At 45.4% G+C, this 23,473-nt stretch overlaps 1 protein-coding gene across 1 annotated transcript; it reads right to left on the bottom strand.

Moving 5' to 3' along the window:
- Window positions 1–1,838: 1,838 nt before the first annotated feature.
- Window positions 1,839–20,420, bottom strand: LOC110732137. Its single transcript, XM_021912055.1, has 8 exons — window positions 19,817–20,420; window positions 18,824–18,960; window positions 18,464–18,737; window positions 18,257–18,387; window positions 17,598–18,154; window positions 8,652–9,079; window positions 4,912–5,033; window positions 1,839–2,225 (listed from the first exon to the last, which is right to left on the bottom strand). The coding sequence occupies exons 1-8, from the start codon at window positions 20,418–20,420 to the stop codon at window positions 1,839–1,841; spliced, it is 2,640 nt and encodes an 879-aa protein (XP_021767747.1).
- Between the last annotated feature and the right edge of the window lie 3,053 nt (window positions 20,421–23,473).

The following is a 23,473-nucleotide window of genomic DNA, read 5'->3' as shown; positions in this document are numbered from 1 at the left end:
TTTTTGATAATGGTCCTCAGTTTGAAACTCTTCATCTCAAGACTTGGTTGGGAGATCAGGGTATCTCACATTGTTTTGCATCAGTCGGCCGACCCCAAGGAAATGACCAAGTTAAAGCCTTCAACAAACTCATCCCCGACGGCATAAAAAAGAAAATTGAAAGAGCCGATGGCTTTTGAGCAGAAGAGCTAATTCATGTCCTGTGGGCCATCCAGACTACTGCCAAAGGGGAAACCGGTGAAACCCCATTTCTTATGGTATACGGTGCTAAAGCCGTCTTGCCCATTGAACACTACAAGCTGACTCTCAGAATCATGCTCTATGATGAAGAGGCAAATTGGGAGGCCATGCGGCTGGCATTGGACTCCCTCCCGGAACGCAGGGGCAACGCTGCCCTGCGCCATGAGATATAACGTCTGAGAATGAGCAGAGCCTACAACAAGAAAGTGCACAAGCATCCTTTGAAAGTCGACGACTTTGTGTTACGAAAAATGGAGGCAACCGGTAGGGCCAATGAGGCTGGAAAGCTAACCCCTAATTGGGAAGTCCCCTACCGAATTTATGAAGAAGTCAGGGATGGCACCTACCGTCTGGAAACCCTAGACGACCGGCGTCTGCCTAGAACTTTGAATGTAGATAACTTTAAAAAAAAAGTACTTCTAAGAAATGTAAATTTTTGTAAATAGTAAGTCAATTAATAAGAATTCAGATGTTAGCAGAATCGTTTTTCTATTTTTATTGCTTGTCCACCTGAGTAATACTCAGACAGACTCTTTGTTTAACTAACTAAGTTTGATACTTAGTGTAATTTAATAATTGCTTGTCCGCCCGGGTAATACTCAGACAGACTATTTGTTTAAACAACTAAGTTCGATATTTAGTGTAAATTCAATGTTGTAATAACATTGGCCTATTGTCCGATTAAAAACTAAGCACAAAAACGCTTAGTGGCTATACAACCGATCTCAAACCAGACGAAAGTCCAAAATTGTCGGATGGTTTCTTATTTTATAAGACCCCCTGTCCCAACATGGACAAAGGCGTCCGGCGACACCCCTTTGGGTGCAATCGTCGCAGAGAACATACTATTTGTCGGTTCTACGTACTTAAGCAGATGACAAAAACGGAACGACCGAATTGGTCAACTCATAGCCGTCTGACCAGAATAATCTATAAAGAACGATTAAGTTACCGAATACCGGATGCCCTAAGGCATCAGACGGTCACCGACTGAAGTTCTCACTTAGGTTATTTATTACAAAGTTGCACTCTCTCTCCCAATTCGGGCAAAAGATTTTGTGTAATGGCTATGTAATAACCCCGGACAGAATATAACCGCCTACGTAAGAAGCTCAAAGCACCCGCTTTAATGGCCGGCTGTGCACTTGGTTTAGGGCAATCACTATTGTGATTGATTGGCCTAAAAACACTCCATACTACTCCTAGTATCAAGTGTTTTCAAGCCAATCAATCAATTTGACATAAAACCAACCACACAGCCGTCCAGGGGCAAGAGCACCCGGATTGCAAATTGCCGCATGCTTTTTAAGTTAGGCAAAATATTAATGAATTGCAAACATACGCAAAATTCAAATAACACAAAAAGGTATAAACAACCGACTGAGTCGGAATACTTCATTAAATATTTAAAATGGCACAAAGGCCAGAAGTTGTGTTAGCCGGAGTTACATCCGGTGAAGAAACAAAAAAAAAATTGTTAACCCAACCCCATGGTTGGTAAAGTTACAATATTATACGGCATACAAGCCGGCAAAGAAAATGGTTGGCATACTACCGCAGAAGTTGGGGAGGCCCGCCTAGGACTTAGGTGGAGGCTGCTAATTTGGATGATCTTGGCCCGTTTGGCCTTCATTTTTCTCATCCGCCGCCGGCTCCTCATTATTAGAGACTTCATATCCCTGCTCAGAAGCCCAATCCTTGAAGCGAGGCGGAGGAGCCTCACCTAGCACTTGGGCATCATACACCTCAATGGCGTAATCATACCTGAGTTTATAGACTTCAAAGTCTATATCTGGGTAGAGGAGGCTCCAAGTGATATTTAGCCGGGCTAAATTATCTCGCTCATTCTCCTCCATCATCCGCTTTTGCTCTTGGGCGAGCTCGTCCGACTGCTTGTTTCGCAGAGTGACGATCTCAATCCCAAGGCGGGAAACGTCTGCTCGGAGTTGGGCGTTTTCCTTATCAGCATCCTCTAATGCCTTCAGCTAAAATTTGGCATCCTTTAGCTTTTCATCAACGTCATCAGCCCGGCTGGTGGCTTCATTGTTCGCAACTGTCAAGCTCCGAATGAGCTCCTCCTATTTCAACTCTACAGCTTTAATCTTTAAATCACACATATAATTAGCATATTCAGCAGAGTTGAGGTTTTCAAGGGCCCTTCGTTTGGCGTCATTTGCCTCTTCTTGTTTCCGCCTGAAGGGGCCCCGGAGGCCATCCACTCTCAGCATTACCTGAGAAAAGAGCAGCCGGATTATGATATACTTAGTTAAAATAAAGAAAAAGTATTGGGGTTGTGGGATTTTTTACCTCAGCCAGTTGGCCCATTATGCGGTCGAAGTCCACTACATGCAGGTCAGGTATGGAGTTCTTCTCCGACCGGGTGAGGGTCCTCACCATCCGTTTTGCAAAACCTACAAGATCCGGCTCATCGGATGTCAGATCTGCACCAAAAGTAGTACTCTATGAGTAAGAGGCAGCATAGTTGGCACTCATCCGTTGGCGGCTGTTGACTGAACCCTCAGAGGGGTCCACCTTAGTCTTGAATCCCATGAAGTCAAGTGGCCAAGGTATTTCAATCCTTCCCTTACCTTGGGTATCCGGATGGGGCGCAGGCTTCTACTCCTCCCCAATTGTTGTCGTACCGGCTACAACATTAGATGGATCGCCACCCTTCAATGCCGTAGAGGCATCCGGCGCTTTCTGCTATGAGCGTTCTAAGCTTTCGCTCAAAATCTTCATCGCAGCAGGTTTCTTGCCTCAATTCGTTGGACGATCGGATTTGGAAGCAGAGTTTGTCTGGGAGGGGGTCCTTTCTGGCGGCCTTCGCAGCCGGAGCTTTCTCCTGATCCTCTCCTTACCTTTTGAGAAGCTTGAAGAAGGATCGTGGCACTCGCTACGCAGAGTTGATAAGTGGCGTTTATTCCACTATTTAGATCCTCTAATCGCGGTATTTTTCTACGTTTGTCCCTTGTTTGTACCCCTTTTGCTCTGTTTCTCTCTTTATTATGTTTTTGTGCTTTTCCTTGTGTTTTGTAGGCTTTTGGAGTTGATTTTTAGAGAATGAAGAGCTTGGATAGTTGGAGTTCATTTGAAGAGCTACAAAGGAAGTTAAGGAGCAAGCAAGCAAGGCCATGTGGACAGCGCGGGTCGCGCTTTCAGAATGGCGCGGGCGCGCCAAACCAAGCGCGGGCGTGCCTAACATTGGGGTCGAAAATATTGGAGGCAGAATGTAGGCGCGATTTGGACGCGGCTTAGGCGCGGGCGCTCCTAAGATAGGTGCGGGCGCTCAAGGGCATGAATTCCAAAACTAACTTTTATTCACTCTTTTAGACATAAATTTTGATCTACAAATTGGATTGAGGCGATTCAAGTTGCATTGGAAACTAGACTTAAATAGCTTTCCAACGGTAGGTAGCACGCCTACAGAAGCCTCCTAGAACAGAAGTTATGGCCGTTTGAAAATGAATGTCGCTGCCAGGCGAATCCCAGTGCGCGGGCGCGCAGGCAAAAATCGCGGGCGCGCACGAGCAGCTACGGGTCTTTTAAACGTTCTTCCTCTCCTTTTTTTGAAAGTTTCTATGGTGGGTTTCTTTGGGGTTTTCTCTCTCTTCTTTGAGGGGTTAAACCCTAACATCTCTCCATCAATCTTCACATAAATTAGGCTTAGATTTAGTTTTAATCTTTGTTTTTATACTTTGTAATGTAGATTAAGAGTAATTTAGGGTATTTTAGAGAGAGAAAGTGAAGAGCTTCAATGGGTTGATTGAAGAAGATGAAGACGCAAAGTGACATTGTTTTGGATTCCTTTTCAATACTTCAATGAACATTCTAAACTCTATCTCATTTATTGTTCTTTCATAATTTCTTGCTTGATTAGAGTAGTTGTTTAGTTTAATTGCTTCTCTTTGTTCTTCTTGCTGGGTTTTGTGTTAGTTGTTCATGATTAGTGAGTAATTCCCTTTACTAAGGGATTGGTGATAGCATGTGGTGAATCTTGAATGTGTTAGGCTAGACAAATGTTGGTTATATGTGATTAAATATACCTTGTAACCATGTTTTACTAATTACTCCATGTGAATGGCCAATCATGTGTTGTAATTGGGTGGATTGAACTAAGTTATGACGATAGTGTAACTTAGGGATATCCATTAGGTGATCGATTCTATGCAAAAACCTTAACTTTCACAGCTTATGACGATAGTATGAGCATGTGTTAAGTTGGGAAAGCCTTTGACCCCGATAGGTGGTTAGATGGTATTGTTGGTATTGCTTTATATGAAATATTTGGTTTGCATGTAAACTCATTTCCATTGCCTAACTTTATTGAAGATCATTGTCATGTTTGACCCTCTCCCTTGGTGTTAGTTTAACTTAATATTAATCTCATTTTGTTTATTGTTCTATTCATCCTATCTCTTTGACCTAGCTTAATTGGTGGTGGTGTTGATAGTGTTTATGTCGTCTCCGTGGTTCGACCCTCTACTTACCACTAAACTTGTTTAGTGTAGGTGTAGGTTTATAAATATTGTTTGGTTGAGGGTAGTTAGTCCAACGACCTAATTATCCTTCACCAAGAGTCCTGAAGAATGAACAAGGTTAAGTATACCCAACCGGCAAATTGCCTTAGTAAAAAAAATGTATATATACACATATAAAGTCAGGCGGTCTTACCTCGCCTTTCTTAGACTCTTTTGCATCGACGACTGCTTTCTTGGCAAGTGCAGCCTCTTTGCGCAGCAGCGCCGCCGATTTAGCCAGAGTCTTCGCCGGATCAACCATCTTCAAGGCGTCGGCTGCATGAATAGAATTCAAGTTGGAAGAAAATATGGAAAGTTTGTATTAATAAAAAAAACAAAATAACAAATACTCCGGATATACGGTAATATACCCTTGGGAAACATGGGACTCAACCTACAGGCGGACAAGAAGCACTCGTCCTTGAAGAAGTCCGGATGGGGGATCTAGTTTTTGGGAACTATAATGTGTGTCCCATCCCCCATGGGCTCAGTTGTGGTCTCAAAAAATCCCGGATCCTTTATTTGTTCCTGGGCCTTAGTAGACAGCTCCGGGAGAGGGCACTTCCTTCCTAGAAGAGCCGGCTCTATGTTGTACCGGCGTAGTGTCATGTTATGCCTCAAAGTTGAGGAAGAAATCAAGTAAAACTTGTCCTTCCACCCGGACCACTTGGACACTTTGTCCAAACTCATCAAATATTGGGGCAAGGTAGTAGAAGTATACCATGCCCCATGGCCGCCTGGGGCCTTGCTCAAATAATGCATATGAGCGAAGGCGGAAAAACTAGGATTTATATTCTAGAGCTCGCAGGCAGCGATGTAACTTAAAATATTCACCCATGAGTTGGGGGTGAGCTGCCAAACTCCTAAATTGTACCCCTTTAGGATTTTCCTAATCCCGGTGTGGAGGGGGAACCGGAGGCCGGCTTCGATGACCGCCTCGTAGTAGACAAAGTAATGATCTGCGTTATCAATGTCATCGCTCCAGGCCATTACTGCGTCAACCGGCGGAACGATGATATCCCAACCCCTTCCAAAAGGTTCTTCTCCTTAAAAGCCCTAAAGCCGCTCTTAATTAGGGCAATGTTACCCGGCAGCATCCTAGTCCGTTTGGGGTTGGGATTGTCGACCTCAGGCGGCTGCTGATAGTCAGCCGCAAAGTTATCTTCGTCAGAGCCGGAAGATTCGGCCCTTGACCCTTTGCCGGCCTCAGCATCGCTGGCTCCGTTAGAGGAGGCGGCTTCCTCGCCGCCTACCTCTCGTACCCCCGAGCTCCCGGAAGTAGAAGGAGCCTCTTCATAAGACCTACTCTCCTCCAAATCCCTCTGTTCCCCGTCTAGGAAAACCTCATCGGCTGGCACTAATATAGTGCGGCGGCTCCTAGACCTTCTGGCCGTCTGTTTCGTTCTGGCCATTGTGTCCTACACAGACACAGAGAGGGAGGAATTTGGGGTTGAGCACATCGGTTTTGACAGTCTAGAAAAGGCACCCCCTGTTCTAGACTCAGCCGTCCCGGGGGACCTGCTGAGTATCCTAGGCAGTGCCGAGTGTGTGGATTGTGAACTCATTTATATTTTCTAAAACTATGTATACAGGCGGAGAAAGAATGTATACAAGTTGGAAAAGAGAAAAGCTAAAATGGTACAGGAGGTTACCATACTTTAACTTTGAATAATCTGAAAACCGCTACACTTGGTAAACCGTGTGTTGAACTGCTAGCACACGGAACCTCAAAAATACTCTGACGCAGATGGAGGCAGAGAATCTCTGTCTAAAAGCTCTCTCTTTCTCTCTTTCAAAAGTCAAATGAAAGTATGGTGAGAGAAAAGGGGGGTAACCTTCTATTTATAGAAGGTGAAAACGGGGGGAAAATTCTTGTTTGAAATTTAAATTTTACTATGCGTTACTGTTCACCTCTAATAGGTGGACACGTGTCACAGGCCCCATGTGATACACACGTGAGACCTGTGAGGGGCAAATGTTTAGGGTAAAAATACCCTAGACACGTGGACCAATGAGAGGAGGCCACATGTCGAGTTCATGATGGCCCACGTGGATTAATTTCCCCTTGACACATGGCCCCCCTGGATAAATCTCTGAAATGGCGGCCTTCAATGGCCCAAATCCCAAGAAGCACCGTAAAACGGCACAGCCCACTAAAATCTAGGTCAAGTGACCTAGATAAGGGCACATTCTCCAATGGTAAATAGGGAGATATTTCCCCCACTTTGGGGACACATTGAATCATTTATTACACGTACATTGTCTCTCATAAGAGAAACACCTGAGCTTGGAATCCAAGCAGATCCCCACCTTAATTTCCGTACTCTTTATTCCCTTTCAAGTTACTAAATTGATCTTCGGAGGCAGAGCTTCAACCACCCGGAGTCTCCGTTGTTTTGTAGGTACAGCTCAGCCGGACCAATCTTTGTGACGTAACTCTCCCGAAGGCCAAAAACACCCAAAACAACAACCTTGGAGGTTTCTTTGTCCATAATTCATATGGAGTCTTTTCTACAGCTTTTGATGGTGCATGGTTCAGTTTTAGTGCCGCAATTAGAAGTGTGTGTCCTCAGAAAGAGATAGGAAGATCACTACGACCCATTGTTGATCGTACCATGTCTAACAAGGTTTGATTTCACCTTTCGGATACTCTGTTACATTGTGGAGTTCCTTGAGGTGTCAATTCTGAAAGTATACCTTTTTCTTTTAGATGGTCATCGAATTCTTGGCTCAAGTATTCACCACCTTGATCCGATTAAAGGGCTTTGATTTTCTTGACAAGCTGATTTTCAACTTCATTCTGAAATTCTTTTAACTTTTCAAACGATTCAGATTTATGCGACATTAGGTAGACATAACAATATCTACTATAGTTATCTGTGAAGGTGATAAAATATCGGTGTCCATTTCTTGTGGTTGAGCTCATTAGTCCACATACATCAGTGTGTATAAGACCTAATAAGTATCCTGCCCTTTCTCCTAGCTTGGAGAATGGCTGCTTAATCATCTCGCCTAATAAACATCCCTCGCAGTTCTCAAACGATTCTAAATTGAAAGAGTCAAGAACACCTTCTTGTAGAAGTCTATTGATGTGTTTGATGTTAATGTGGCCAAGATGACAATGCCACAAGTAAGTTTGGTTTAATTCTATGGTCTTAGCTGTTTTGGTATTATCATAAACAATTTTGTCTAAACACACAGAAGGTGTAATTTCCATAAATATAAACAAGAAATTTAAAAAAAAGGTCTTGTGATCAAGGTTTAAAATGACATCCAACGTCGCAAGATCAAAGTATGGTAGATAAAACTTAACAAGTATGGTAGATTTACTTCTTCATCCACTTGTGTACTCATGACCACTTGAAAAAACACCGCTCATTTCGTTCCTGAAATAAGTTCATAAAATGAGTCAATTATCCGGTATCAAATACCTTATAAATTGCTTATTTTCAAGTGTGTGGATGATATCTGAGATTGAGGCCATCTTTCCTCTTGCCTCATCTTCCAGATACTCGCTACATTCTCTTCTGTAGTGGCCTCGCTTACTACAATAGAAGCAGCGCATCTTTGCCTTGTTTTTGAACTCCTTTTTCTTGAGCCTCAAAGCAAATGTAGCCGCCTTGCAAGAATAGGTTTTCTAGAGCTCTTGGACAGCTTCCTTGTAGGACAGTTTGTTCCGATTGTTGGTAAGTCGCATCTTAATTGTAACATACCCCGAGTGGAGTGAGCTTAAAAGCATATGAGCTGCTTGCTCATCCTCCACCGGTTTACCAATCAGTTCCAGATGGTTAAATAACCTTGTCATCTTTTGCACATGGGCTTGAAGTGGCATCCCAAGTCTAAGTCTTGCACTATAGACCCTAGCCCATACTTCTTGCCATTATTTATTAAGACATCCATCTTGCGGTGGCTTGATCCTCTTGTTAGACAATGACATAGTAACTTCTTCCACGAGTCCATCATAGTTTCCCTTATCGCTCTTTGTTACCCTCAAATTGACCACATTTTCTAGAGCCTTGAGAAGTACATCCGAAAGGTAGTTGGAGAATTTCTTCGTCCACTGTTCCAGAATGGAGTTTTCCATGAGTTGAGAAACTCTTTTGCAATCATAACTCCACTTCTCATGAGCCATATCGCTCATAATCCCTTTTGAGTAGAAACTCGGGATGGGCGTATCCAAGATATGCTCTAGGTAGCAATTACGGAGGGTCAAACAGAGTTCCTCTTCCCATTCCTTGAATTTTACCAAATTCAAGCTAAATGATAACTTATCGGGAAGTTCTAGGAACATAAGATTGTTGTCGATAGTTGAAGACATGATTCTACATTTGAAAGAATTTTGAAAATGAAAAATCATTCATGAAATTTAAATAAGATTGAATTCATGCATTTTAATCAAACTTATTTTAAACGTCTTATTCACACATTTAAAGTTGTCCCCAATTTGGTGAGAATAAGTCTTTTCCAAGATCCAAAGAAACAAAGAGTGGTTAAGCATGCTTTTCCTATGGTAAGCAATGCTTTGCTATTGCCTCCAAGCCACTCTTGGTTGAATAAATTGTCGTATCTAATGCTCTCTCAAAAATTTATTCACTTTGCCACGACATGTTAGGACTCCATCACTCATAAAGTTGAGTTCAACCAAAACCAACTTGCATACCCGGTATGCCTTACGCTCCTAGGAGAGGTAGTGATGCCGCGCTTTGTCATAGCCCACCACAACCCTCATTCGGCTGGTAAGTATTGTTTTGGAATGACAAGTTTTTACTCAATATTTAGGGACCTAGGGTTTCTATGTTAGTTGATTTAAGTGAACTTAATTAATCATCACAACATTCAAAATCCTAGACATGCATCTAACATATAATTCATATATATATATATATATATATATATATATATATATATATATATATATATATATATATATATATACATACATATATATTGAAAAACATAAATAAAGATGCGTTTGGAAACTACCATGACCCCTTGAGATCTTCAAATCTTCAAAAGGTCTTCATTGCAACTTTTATGGTTACGTCTTTCAAGAACCTCCAGCTTCAAGAGTTAACCATAATTAACTGCAACTACTAGTGTTTAGGGTAATTTTACCCCGCCACGTGGTCCAATCAGAGGATGACACGTGATTTGGGTATTTTATACCCGGCCCGGCGGCCCAATCAGAAAGTGCCACGTGTCCTCCGTATAGGTGCCATTTGAACCTATGGAATGATGACACGTGGAGGGTGGACTCTTCTCCGTCCTATGTGGACTGAAGGTCCAGCAGGGACCATTCAGGTGGCGACACGTGTCGCACAAAAAGTGCTTCAAAATCCTTTGGGCACAGTGACACGTCACTCAGGCATTGGCCCTGGGATCGCGGCCTTCTAAGGCCCAAATCCCGAGGCGCCGCAAAACGGCGTGACCTAATTACTAGGTCACCAGATCCTAGGAAGGCACACTTTTCAAAAGGACCCTATAAATAGGGAAATTATGTCATTTATGACAGGGAGAGAATTTTTGACACGCAATACGAGACAATACGTTACTTATCTCACTTTACCTGAGCTTGGAATCCAAGCAGATAACTTTACTTCCGCACGTTTTATTTCTGAATGTTTGCTGACTTAATCTTCGGAGGCGGACCCCCAACCATCCGGAGGTCCGTTTGCTTTGCAGGTACAGGCGTCCACAGTTGAATTCATTTTCAGTGTTGTAACTCTCCCGAGGGACAAAAAACCCCGAAACATTTGGCGCCGTCTGTGGGGAGAGTACCTCAAAAATGGCTTCACAAGAACCTGTACCACTCGGGATGAGCTAATGTCACTCCTGAGCAGCCTCAGGGGTGAAATCAAGCAGCTCGCCTCAAAGAAGTCGCCTACTCCTAGAAAGGAGTAGTCGGCCAAGAAGCCAGCCCAAGCTGACAAACAGAAGTCGGTCAGGGACCGTTAGCTGACTCCTCATCCTGCTCCTAAGGAGAAGGCCATGCCCCAATTTGACCTCAACCGGCTCCGTTTCCCAGAAACGGGCGCAAGAAAACCCATCCGGCACATACAGCCAGATGGTAGCAAGAAAACGTTCTCTGACGCTCGGCAATACATTGAGGAGAGGAGAACCCAACAATCAGAGTCGGCTTCAATGTCGACTTATCATGATAGCTTTCAGAATACCTCTGTACGGTGTTCACATTCTGTACATTAGACTCCAGCAAGCAGCCAAAGGGTTCAGTCTGGGCCGCATGTGATTCAGTCCGCCCAGTACATGGCACAGCCATTGTACCAGGCGCCAGTTGTACCTTACATGCAGCCTACCCTCTACGGGGGACAGGCGGCATACGACTATCAGCCGATGGACTGGCAGCTTAGGCTGCAACATCTTGGAGACCAACCCTCTACTTTCTTCAGAGAAATAACTGAAGCCGTGCAGCCAGCTAAAGTTAAAAACATTCTGGTTGGAGCCTATGACGGGACCTCCAACCCAGAGGACCACCTGTTGGCATATACCCACCTCATGTATTTACAGGGGTTGGATGATGTCGCATGGTGTCGTTGCTTTCCAGCCACCCTGAAGGGCATAGCCCAGTAGTGGTTTGACAACCTGCCGGCTGGCTACAAAAATAGCTTCAAGACGCTTGCGTTCTTGTTTGCATCAAACTTCTCTATGAACATCCCTGCCAAAAAGACAAGTCTTGACTTGGGAAAAGTACAACAGGGAGATAGAGAAGGTTTGCGATCCTACTTCAGGAGGTTCAATCTGGTCCGAATCCAGATTCATGGGCTGTCTGATGAGGTCGCCTTCACAGACTTCTTTAAGGGTCTAAAGGACGGGTCTAATTTTAAGTACAAACTCGTCCGCAAACAAATCTTTACCCTACAAGGAGCCTTACGAGAGGCGGAAGCCTACATACAGGCAACCGAACTCTGCTCCTCCAGTAAGCAGTCGGACCATAAGAAGTCCGACCGGCAGAAAGAGAGTCGGCCTGCTCAGCCGGCTCCTAAGCCAGAAGAGAGCAAAAAGAAAAAGCAAGTTTGGGCCATTGATAACTCTGATCAACCGACCTAGAAGAAGAAAAAAGAGTGGAAACCGTACGTCCCAAGGTACGAATTCCACAAGGACTGCTGCACCATCCTTTTGGAAATTAAGATCGGCTAACTCTTGAAAAGCCGACTGCTATGAAAGGTTCCGCTGAAAATCGGAATAAGAACAAGCATTACCATTTCTATGAGGATGTTGGCCATGACACGAACGACTGCTTTAGTCTCAAGCGGGAGCTCGACCGTCTGGCCGACAAAGGACAACTGAAGTCCTATGTGAAGTCCAAAGTGACTTCAAAGGCTAATCCGGGGCAGTCCAAGAAAAAGACTCCCCAGCCCGCTGTCAGTACTGAAACTGATGAAGAACCGGTGTACACCATAGCAGGCGGATTTGCCGGTGGTGGCCCGACCATTCGGGGTACCAAGGACCATCTAAGAAAGATGGTCAATTCTGTTGAGGAGGGGGATGCAGCTAGCACATCCACCTTCCCTAAAGTTGTCATCACCGAACAGGACAGAGGCAAAGTCCGTCGGTCGCATGATGACCCTGTTGTCATTGAGTGTAAAGTCGCCAACCAACTGGTTGGCCGAATTCTGATTGACACATGAAGTTCCTCTGATCTCATCAGCCTCAAATGCTTGTCCAATCTCAAGTACAAACCGGATAGCATGATGGAGGTCACCCACACCTTAGTCGGGTTTGGGGAGGACTTGTGCACCCAGTCGGACGAATTGACCTACCTGTCCGCCTGGGAAGCAGGGGAGACGGTCGGCACATGACCATCCGTTTCCTAGTGGTTGAAGAGCTCACGTCTTACAACCTCATCTTTGGCCGACCAACTCTTAATGAGTGTAAGGCCGTCATCATCCCTGCTCTCATGCTACTTAAGTATGAGAAGGATGATGGAACAGTTGGTTCCCTTAATGGGGACCAAAAGACGGCTCGAGAGTGTTATCTCTCGGACGTCAAGCTTGCGGCCGCAGCATCCGGCCGGGGCAAGCAAATGATTGACCTCGACGATGTCGAGGAAGAACAGTCGGCTCCACCAGCCGGAAAGAAAAGAAAGACTGATCAGCTGGTGGTGGTCAAAAAAGAAAAGCAATAGCAATCACCAGCCGGGGAAAGGTCGGATGATCTTCGTCCCCAGCCAACTAGTGAGCACATTGATATCCCTCTGGATGATAGCCGTCCAGAGCGGACTGTTAAGGTGGGGACGATTGCCTTTGCAAAGTTGGGTGAAAACCTTCACCAGCTGCTCAGGGAATTCAAAGACATCTTTGCCTTTGAAGTGGAGGAGATGCCAGGCATCAGCCCGGATCTCGCTGTCCACAAACTCGCCCTGGATCCTAAAAAGAAGCCCATCCGGTAAAAGAAAAGAAACCACGGCGAAGAAAGAAGTCAGGTGGCAGCTGCCGAAGTAAAAAAGTTGTTAGATGCCAAGTTCATTTGGCCTTGCAACTTCCCTGAGTGGGTAGCTAACGTTGTGTTAGTAAAAAAGCCGAATGGAACTTGGCGAATGTGTGTTGATAACACAGACCTCAACAAGGCATGTCCAAAGGATAGCTATCCACTGCCTAAGATCGACAGTCTAGTCGACTCAACAGCCGGACATGCCCTGATGAGTTTCATGGACGCCTATTCAGGTTTCCATCAGATCCCCCTGTGGAAAAAAGATCAAGAAAAAGACGGCATTCGTCACTTATCAGGGGTTGTTCTGTTATACAGTGATGCCATTTGGTTTGAAGAATGCGCTTGCTACCTTCCAACAAATGATTAATACGGTCTTCATTAATCAAATCGGAAGGAATGTAGAGGCGTACATTGACGATATGATAGTCAAATCCAAACAGCAGGCGGATAACCTTGCTGATCTCCGAGAAACATTCGCCACACTCAGGCGGCACAAGGTCATGCTTAACCCAAAAAAGTGTGTCTTTGGTGTTGAGTCTGGGAAGTTTCTCGGATTTTTGATTGACCAAAGGGGAATAGAGGCCAACCCTGAGAAAATACAGGCGGTAACCGACATGCAGTCGCCCCGTACTGTGAAGGAAGTGCAAAAGCTAACAGGTTGTCTGCCGGCCCTGGGGAGATTCCTCAGCCGTTCAGGCGACAAGTGTCTCTACTTTTTCCAGGCAATCAAAAAGAAGACAAACTTTGAATGGGGGGATGATGCAGAGGCGGCCTTTCAAAGGCTAAAAACTCATCTGCACTCTTTGCCGAGGCTTGTCAGCCCTTTGCCTAAAGAGAAGCTTTTCATGTACTTAGTTGTCTCTGATCATGCCCTCAGTGCTGTCCTCTTAGATGAAAGAGACGACATCCAGCTCCCGGTGTATTTCATAAGCCATGTTTTGAGAAACGCGGAGCTTCGGTACCCCATGGTTGAGAAATTCGGCCTTTCCCTTTACATGGCCATCAAGAAGCTTAAACCTTACATCTTGGCGCATGCGGTAGAGGTCTATACTAACCAACCGATCAAGCGGCCACTCACAACCTTGGAGTCTTCTGGACGAATGCTCAAATGGGCGATTGAAATGCAAGGATTAGAAATCACTTACGAACCAAGGAAGGCAATAAAGGGACAAGCATTCGCTGACTTTATTGTCGAAATGACAAGGCCGGTTGTTCCGGACAATACAGACCAGGTTTGGAAAGTGTATGTGGATGGGAGCTCCACTGTAAACGGCTGTGGCGCGGGGATTATCTGTCAATCTCCTGAAGGAGATAAGTATGAATACGCACTACGTTTCAAGTTTCAGGTCCTAATAATGAGGCCGAGTATGAGGCCTTGCTGGCCGGCATCCGGTATTGCAAGGCGGCAGGGGCGAAGAAGATATCCGCCTGCTCTGATTCTCAACTGGTTGTACTCCAGGTTAATGGAATGTACGAGGCCACTCATTCGGCCATGATAAAATATTTGCAGGCGGTCAAGAGTGAAGTTGGGTCACTTGAAGAATTTCATCTAACTCAGGTGCCCAGGTCTTCAAACAATCAGGCGGATGCTCTGTCCAAGTTGGCATCATCCGCCTCCTGTGAAACGCCTCGGTCAGTTTTCTGGGAGGTCATGGAAAAAAGAAGTATATCTAAGGAAGACCACATTGGAATTCTTGACCGGAGCTCAACCTGGATGGACAGCATCCGGGCCTATCTTGCAGACGGCACGCTCCCAGACTCACCACGGGAGGCGACTGTTCTAAAAAAACGAGCAGCTAACTTCAAGTTGCGACAAGGAGAGCTCTTCAGGGCTGGCTTTTTGAAACCCCTGTTGAAGTGTGTTACCCCTGAAAAGGGGAAGGAAGTCCTCGAAGAGTTTCATTCGGCATTCTGCGGCTCCCATATAGGCGGCAGATCCCTCGCGGCCAAGGCCAGGCGGCTTTACTTTTGGCCAACTCTGGAGTCGGATGCCATGGAAATGGTGAAAAAATGTGACAAGTGCCAAAAGTTTGGCAAGCTCATCCATCGTTCGGCTACAGTCCTGACGACCATCCACAGCCCAATACCCTTTGCCAAATGGGGCATGGACATTCTGGGGCCATATACAACTGCACCAGGCGGCAAGCGCTATATATTGGTGGCTGTGGATTACTTTACCAAGTGGGTAGAGGCTGAGGCAGTAAAAAACATCAAGACTAAAGACGTCATTTCCTTTATCTGGAGGAACATAATCACTCGTTTCGGGGTGCCCATGTCTATGGTTTTTGACAATGGTCCTCAATTTGAGACGCCTCAACTCAAGACTTGGCTCGGAGACCAGGGGGTCTCAAGCTTCTTCGCATCAGTCGGCCGGCCGCAAGCAAACGTCCAGGTCGAAGCCTTCAACAAGTTAATCTCAGACGAGATTAAAAAGAAAAGTGAGCGGGCTGGTGGCCTTTGGGCGGATGAATTACCACACGTCCTTTGGTCCATCAGAACGACTGCTAAAGGGGCAACGGGAGAAACCCCATTCCTAATGGTGTATGGTGCAGAAGTTGTTCTGCCCAATGAGCACTATGAGCCGACCCTTCAAATCATGTTGTATGATGAAGAGGCGAATTGGGAGGCCATGCGCCTAGCATTGGACTCACTTCCAGAGCGCAGGGGCAATGCTGCCTTGCGTCATTAGATATACCGTCTGAGAATGACTCGGGCATACAACAAAAGAGTACACAAGCGTCCTCTCAAAGTGGGGGACTTTGTGCTACGGAAAATGGAGGCAGTCGGTAGGGCGAACGAACAGGGAAAGCTAACCCCTAACTGGGAAGGCCCCTACCGAATATATGAGAAAGTAAGAGACGGCACCTACCGCCTGGAAGACCTAGACGGCAGGCAGCTGCCTAGAACTTGGAATGTAGACAACTTGAAAAAGTACTACTTCTAAGTACGAATGTAAAAACCTCAATTTTGTAAATCTCACGTATTGTTAATGAGAATATGCCTTCATTTCCCAACTTGTCTTTTTATTTAAGCTCTTTGTGTCGCTTGTATACAATACATACAGCCAATACGTTTGTAGAGCGTTTGTCTCAACCGCAGACGCTCCAATCATTTTGAAGGAACCGATTGTTTTAGAACAGTCGTTCTTACGAAATTCATCAAGTTTACACTTGACGAATATTTACGTAACCATGTAAGAAGCCTAAGGCCAGATAAAATCATGATGAGGCCCATGGCCGGATGTTAATAAACAAAAAGAGACCGAACGGTCACAGTCTGCTCCAACATGAGTTAGATAACCGGCGACGTCCATTTGGGCGAATTCGTCGAGGAGAAGCATCTCCCATTTGGGTGGCACATTGCTCTACAAATATATCAAGCTAAGGCAGCATTCACAATCGTTTGTTTTAATCGAAAGTGAAATCTAAAAAACCTGAATTTTCTATCTAGAGCAGTTCAGAAATGGTCACTGTTTCATAAGTAGAGGCTAAGCGAGGCATAAAGCCGGATGTGGCTGTTATTACTCAGGGGAAAAACAGGCGGAATATTTACAAGCTAAGTTAACTACTTGGCACTTATTGAGGCTATTGGCCGGATGACGCCTGATCCTTGCCTATGGGGCAAGACAGGCGGACAATTATTTTTAAGAGAAAATTGGTTAAGTTACAAACTTAGCATTTTATCTCAAAGACGCCTATGGCCGGAGGCGCTTGTTTTTGCTTATGGGGCAGAACAGGCGGAGGTTTACCCTTAGCAAATTAGCTAAGTTGGAAATTTGAGTTAGTTCGAGCCAAAGGCCGAATGAACACTTATGTTTGCCAATTCTGGATGGACGTCTACCGCGTGGTTTGGGGCAATCACCATAGTGATTGATTGACTTAGAAACCATGCATACTCTTCTAAGTATCAAAAATTTCTAAGTCAATCAATCCAATAAACCGAAACCACTCGACATCCGTCCAGGGGCAAGAACATTCGCATGGTATACAGGTTATAATACTTAGCCAAAAACATGCAATGAAAAATAAAAATTCAAGCAGTTCAAAGGACAGAATATGGATAACTTCAGCCAAATGGACGAATGATTCAAATTAAAAAAGACCAATCGCCAACTGACGATTGGTTAAGATTGTCATCTGGCAAAGCCAGAAAGATTGTCAAATTACCCGACCCCTTGGTCGGCAAAGATACAAATACTCGGCACGCAGGCCGGAAAAGAAAAGTACATGGCCATTCTGCCGCAGAAAAGCATAAAAGCTTAAGTGATCAGGGGAGAGCCTCTTTAGTGGCACCAGGCCTGTCGTCCTTCGGCTGCTCTTCATCCTTTTTCTCTTGCTCCTCCGCCTGATCCTCCTCCTTTCCACCAGAGGACGGCTCCCAGAAGAGTCGGACCCAGAACTTTCCTCGGCCTCAGCATTCTCAGCCTCTTCAATAAGGCGAGCGTCAAATGCTTTGCTGGCTTTGTCAAATTTGGATTTCCAAATCTGATAGTCCGAGTCCGGCTGTACAGCCGCCCAAGTGTCCCGCATGATGGCTTCATAATCGCTCATCATTTTCTTAACAAGAGCCTCTCTCTCTTGATCAGCCACGGACTCAAACTTGGACTTCAGCTGATGCTCCTGGTTGCTGAGGCGCTGCTCAAGGCGGCCCACCTTCTGCTTGGCTCTCTCGGCCTCTTCTTTGGCATCTTGAAGAGGCTCGATCTTCTCCTTAAGAGTTTTAATCTCTTTCTTAAGGGAAGGGATGCGTAGGCGGGCCGAGTCCAGGTCCTTCTTCACCTGCATATTGGCTTCCGCCTGCGAATACATCATATCAAGCGTCAGATACTCATTCTGAGCAATATCAAATTGAGCCTGATCCAAGGCGGACTCGGCCCGAGCTTTAGCGACTATTACCTCTTTGGATTTCTCCTTGAGGGGTTGCCTGAGCCCTTGGACGCGCAGCATGGCCTGCAAAAGAGCCGAATGGTTAAAACCAGGAGGAAAAAGAAATAATACTTAGCAAAAAAAATAAATAAAAAAATAAATAAATTTTTGAGCTAAGACTCATACCTCGCAAAGGTTCCCCAAGATGCCATCCAAGTCAAGGGTGCCGACTCCTCTGACAGACGCCTTGTCGTCAGGATAAACCGCCCTCAGCATGGACTTGGCCATCTGGACTACAGTCGACCTCTGCACAGGAACTGAGAAGGAGACAAAGTTAGAAAAATAACTCAAGTACATATAAATGGAAGAACAATACAGGCGAATGGATTTTACCGTCGTCCTTCTTTTCCTCTTCTCTCCCCAGGCTCCTCTTCTCTCCTGCTGAGCCGACAGTAGTGGTGGGTTGCTTAAAGCCACCCTTAGATGTCCTCTGGGCATCCGGTTTGCTGATCTCCTTTTCAGCTTCCAGAGAAGAGGCGTCTGGGCCCTTCTTGGGCTTATGAGCAATGTGCTTCCGGCCGCCCTTGCCGGATGCGCTCACATCACCCACCCTGGTGTTTTGGATTTTAGGGTCAGATTGTTTTGAAGGAGATTTGGAAGGCGCACCCTACATCAACACAAGATAAACGCAAGTTAGAAATCATTCGGGCAAATTTAATATTGGTCAGAAATGAAAGTATAACAATTTTCTACCTTAGAGGTGCCGCCAGTTTTCTGCTCGTCCACTTTGGTGTGAGTGGTTACTTCTGCCCTGTTTAGGACATTCGAACTGTATCGAGTAGCAGATAAAGCCGGCTTCCTTGTGGCCGAGAGCTTTTCCATTGCTTTGTCTGCAAAAATGAACAAGTGATTAGCGTCATTAAACAAGTACTGAAAAGCAAAAGTAAATTGCATATAAAACAGACGGCCGACTACCACTCGGCATCTCAGAACTTAGCCCACAGGCGGCTAAGAATGTCCCTTCTTCAAACCACTTGTACAAAGGGAGATAGCATTGAGGGGTGACCTCCTTGTCCCCCTCATCATTCGTCCACACGAACACGGTAAACAACCCCGCGTCCATGATCTCCTCCTTTGCCCGCCTGGGAACTGGCGGCAATGCGCTCCTGCCTGCTAGGAGAGTTGGATCCTTATTCCACCTGTTATACTTTTGGTTCAGGCGGCTGTCGGTAGACTTGACTATGTAAAACTTAGTCCTCTAGTCTTTCCACTTGTTCTCTTTGCCAACATCCATCATGTACCCCTTGCAAGTGGTCAAGGTGTACCAGCCTTCACCGCCTCTAGCAGGCGCCCTGCTCAGATAGTGCATTTGGGCGAACGCTTCAAAGCTCGCCTCCACCTGCAGCATCTCATAGGCGGAAACGTACCCCAGAATATTGATCTAGGAGTTGGGTACAAGTTGCCAGATACCTAGTTGGTATTCGTCCAAAATCCTCTCCACGACCGGATAGAGAGGGAAGCGGAGGCCAGCCTGGAAGGCCACTTCATAGCAGCTGAATGCTTTGTCTTGATAGCTGGCCAGGCTCCGCCAGAATATGGTGTCGCCCTCGTTATGGACCGACAAAGTGTAGCCATAGCCTAGGACGACCTTGCGCCTAAAATTGGCAAGGCCGGATGCTATGGCGCTCTGCCTGCCTGGCGAAACATGCTGATAGTAGGGGGCTCTCTCCAAGCGCCTGGAAGCACTCGGCTCGGCCCAGCTTTCCCCCCTATCCACTGCCAGGGACTCTTTGGCGGAATCTATGTTTGATCTAGCCTCCTCTGAAGTTACGGAGGCATTCTCTGTAGAAGATGACGAGGCCGACTCGTCACCAGAGCTCTCATCAGAACTAGGGGACCGCTGACTGGTGCCAGCGGGGTCCTCCCCTAGACTCTCTTCCGGCGCCTGTCCAGAAGGCCAGGGTTGATATTCTTCATCCGCCTCCCCCAGGATTCCATCACTGGGAGTTCCACTAGATGTGGGCGAATGGTAATAAGTGGGGGTAGGAGGAAGATAGGAAGGGCTGTCAGGGTGTTCCGACAGCTCACTTCGAGGCACTCTTATTGAGCCGTCTGAAAAAACAGTCGACCCATCCGAATGGTAGAAAACTCCTTTGGAGCTACACTGCCTTGATGTTCTTCTGATTCTGGCCATAGTGTCCTGTACAGACACGGAAACGGTCGGATTCGGAGAAGTTCGCAAAGCAGGGTCTTTGGCCAAGCATTCGGCACTGCTAGTTCTAGATTCAACCGTCCCCGGTGACCGGCTGATCATTATCCTACGCCGTGTTGCATGCAATTGGGGAGCCATTTTTTCGAAAACAAAGAAAAAATGAAGAGTAAAAAGAAAATACAGGCGTTACCTTTAGAAGAAGGGAGAAAGACGCCTGGTTGACTAAAGAACGGTCGGACTGGTAGCCGACTGTCGGATGCTTGAAAAACGCTTAGGGAATTTTGAGATTCTTTAAGTCAAAAAGTCCAAGATTCTCCAGAGATTCGCCAAGGTGTGAATCCAAGAGGGGGGGTCAAACCTCACTATTTATAGGGGGGTAAAACCCTAATTTTTTCCCTCCAGTAAATTTTCGAATCTGACCACTCAGATACTGACACCTGTCACAGGAGTCACGTGCAATGCACGTGACCCCTGTGAGAGGCAAATGATTTGGGTATTTTATACCCGGCCAGGTGGCCCAATCAGAAAGTGCAACGTGTCCTCCGTATAGGTGCCATTTGGACCTATGGAATGATGGCACGTTGAGGGTGGACTCTTCTCCGTCCTACGTGGACTGAAGGTCCAGCAGGGACCATTTAGGTGGCGACACGTGTCACACAAAAAGTGCTTCAAAATCCATTGGGCACAGTGACACGTGTCACTCAGGCATTGGCCCTGGGATGGCGGCCTTCTAAGGCCCAAATCCCGAGGCGCCGCAAAACGGCGTGACCTAATTACTAGGCCACCAGATCCTAGGAAGGCATACTTTTCAAAAGGACCCTATAAATAGGGACATTATGTCATTTATGACAGGGAGAGAATTTTTGACACGCAATACGAGAAAATACTTCACTTATCTCACTTTACCTGAGCTTGGAATCCAAGCAGATAACTTTACTTCCGCACGTTTTATTTCCGAACGTTTGCTGACTTAATCTTCGGAGGCGGACCCCCAACCATCTGGAGGTCCATTTGCTTTGCAGGTACAGGCGTCCTCAGTTGAATCCAGTTTCAGTGTTGTAACTCTCCCGAGGGACAAAAAACCCCGAAACAACACGTGTCACCTCAGGATGGCCCAAAGTGGACCAATCCTTGCTTGACACGTGTCACTTCAGAAATAAAAGAAAAATGGAGGCCTTCAGGCCCAAATCCCGAGGACGCCGTAAAACGGCGCAGCCCACCAATGATTAGGGTTCCGTAACCTAATCAGGGGCACAATTTCCAAAGACCCTATAAATAGGGAGATGTCCCTCATTTTGAGGACACGTTTTGATCATTTATTACACATTTTACTCTTTGATAGAGATATCTTGAGCTTGGAATCCGAGCAGATCCCTACCTAAATTTCCGCACCTTTTTTCCTCCCTTCAAGATTCTAACTTGTGCGTCGTAGGCGGAGCACCACCCAACCGGTGTCTCCGTTTGTTTTGCAGGTACAGGTCATCCCGGATCAGTCTTCGTGTCGTAACTCTCCCGAGAGACAAAAACACCCAAAACAACTAGTATCTACGATTAGGACTAATCGAAATATTAAGGTACAAAAATACTCAACGGTACGCAGACCGTATTTAGATTTACAAAAATTCATCACGGATCGTAGTCCGGATTTTCTATTTTAATCGTGCCCCGCTAGTTGTCATTTCATAAAACCTTTGAGAGAATATACATTTCATTCATCCATTCATTGTTTGTGAATGGCCCATGCATTTTACAACGATAAACAAGTAACAATGCATAAACATGCGTGAATTAGTAATTAATCTAGGTGGTTAATCCAATTAACACGTCGAATTAAAACTAGTCAAAGTTGTTTTAACCGGTTATGTAAATAAGCACAATTAACATTTGAAGCTCCCACTAAATTCCGCATCCAACTTAATTAATCCAATTAATTAAGCCGGTATTTCCCAAAATTTGTTAATAAATTTTTCCAATGCCGCTCAAAACCGAGGCCTAGCCTCCAAAATTTATTAAAATAATTAAAATAAATTAGATTAATAAAATAATTAAAACGACAATTTTTAAGCAAAAATACATAGTCCTAAGTGTCTAAGTGCCTAGCACTAAAACATGGATTGCTCACATTTCGCACACCGTTTGATGCTCAACGAACGTGGGAGTAGGCCCGGTGTCGCCAAGCGTTACACCGCCTACATCACCGAACTTTCACACATCAATAACGTGGCCCTTAATGACCATGTTGAACGAATTCATTACACTAAATTGCTTCGCTAGCAACGTCTACGCATACCCCTAATTACACGATGCATGCACAAAGTCCCAAGCAATGCACAATGTGCTTGTGCTTGCACTAGCCGCGGCCAACCACGCAAGGCAGCACGCACTAGCGCGCACAGCACCTTGCTTCTGCTGCGACGTGCTGCTGGCGCGCCATGCTGCTGGCGCGCCATGCTGCTGGCGCGCCATGCTGCTGGCAGCAAGCAGCAGCCACGCATCGGCTCGTATGCAAGCTTGGGGCTAGCCAAGTGATGTGTTGCCTCGTTTTTTGTGCCACAGCCTCGGTATTTGGATCCCAATTTTGCATGACATAATTATTAATTCTAAATTAATATTAGAACTAATTCATTTGAGCAAAAAAAAATTTAAACAAGTCTAACTTAAACAAAATTTTTAAAGTGTATGTAACCAAAATAATTCCCAAGAACCATTCTTTAATTAAATTGGTTTATCTTGGTGCAACAAAAATAATAAGGGCAACACAAATAATTCCCAATTTTACAGAGCACCTAACAGCAGGCGTTGCAGCAGCTCAGGTAAGAGTAAAGATTACAATCACATCAAGGAATTACCTTGTAAACCTGCAACAGATGGAATACTCAATAAAAAGCTCAGGATAATAAGCGTATCCGCCTAAACAAGTTATATCCAAGTAATCAAGAGTCGAATGCACAGCAGCAGCAGTAAATGAAGCCGCACAACAACTGTTATAGCAGCATCATAGCTGTGCATAAAATCATTCTCCAATTTGAATATCCATCTGCCACAATAGTAAGATTTTTCGGTAGGAGAGTCAAAACTTTCAGCGAGGTAATTGAAAATTCTAGTCAGAAAAACCAAGATTTTTTCATCATGGTAGTTTGATTCTCGCACAGAAAAAGTACAACTTTGAATTCTGCAGCCAGATTATTCAG

This window comes from Chenopodium quinoa, unplaced genomic scaffold (assembly GCF_001683475.1).
Source record: "Chenopodium quinoa cultivar QQ74 unplaced genomic scaffold, ASM168347v1, whole genome shotgun sequence".
NCBI classification, from domain to species: Eukaryota; Viridiplantae; Streptophyta; class Magnoliopsida; order Caryophyllales; family Amaranthaceae; genus Chenopodium; species Chenopodium quinoa.
The sequence above is the reverse complement of the archived record's forward strand: the minus strand, read 5'-3'. Positions and strand labels throughout refer to the sequence as shown.

Coding starts and splice junctions, on each gene's coding strand:
- LOC110732137 (XM_021912055.1), bottom strand. CDS start 20,420: ATGGCTCCCCAATTGCATGCAACACGGCGTAGGATAATGATCAGCCGG. Junction 18,961..19,816: donor GGAAAGCTGGGCCGAGCCGA/GTGCTTCCAGGC, acceptor TCATTTTTGCAG/ACAAAGCAATGGAAAAGCTC. Junction 18,155..18,256: donor TCTTGGGGAACCTTTGCGAG/GTATGAGTCTTA, acceptor GCTCTTTTGCAG/GCCATGCTGCGCGTCCAAGG.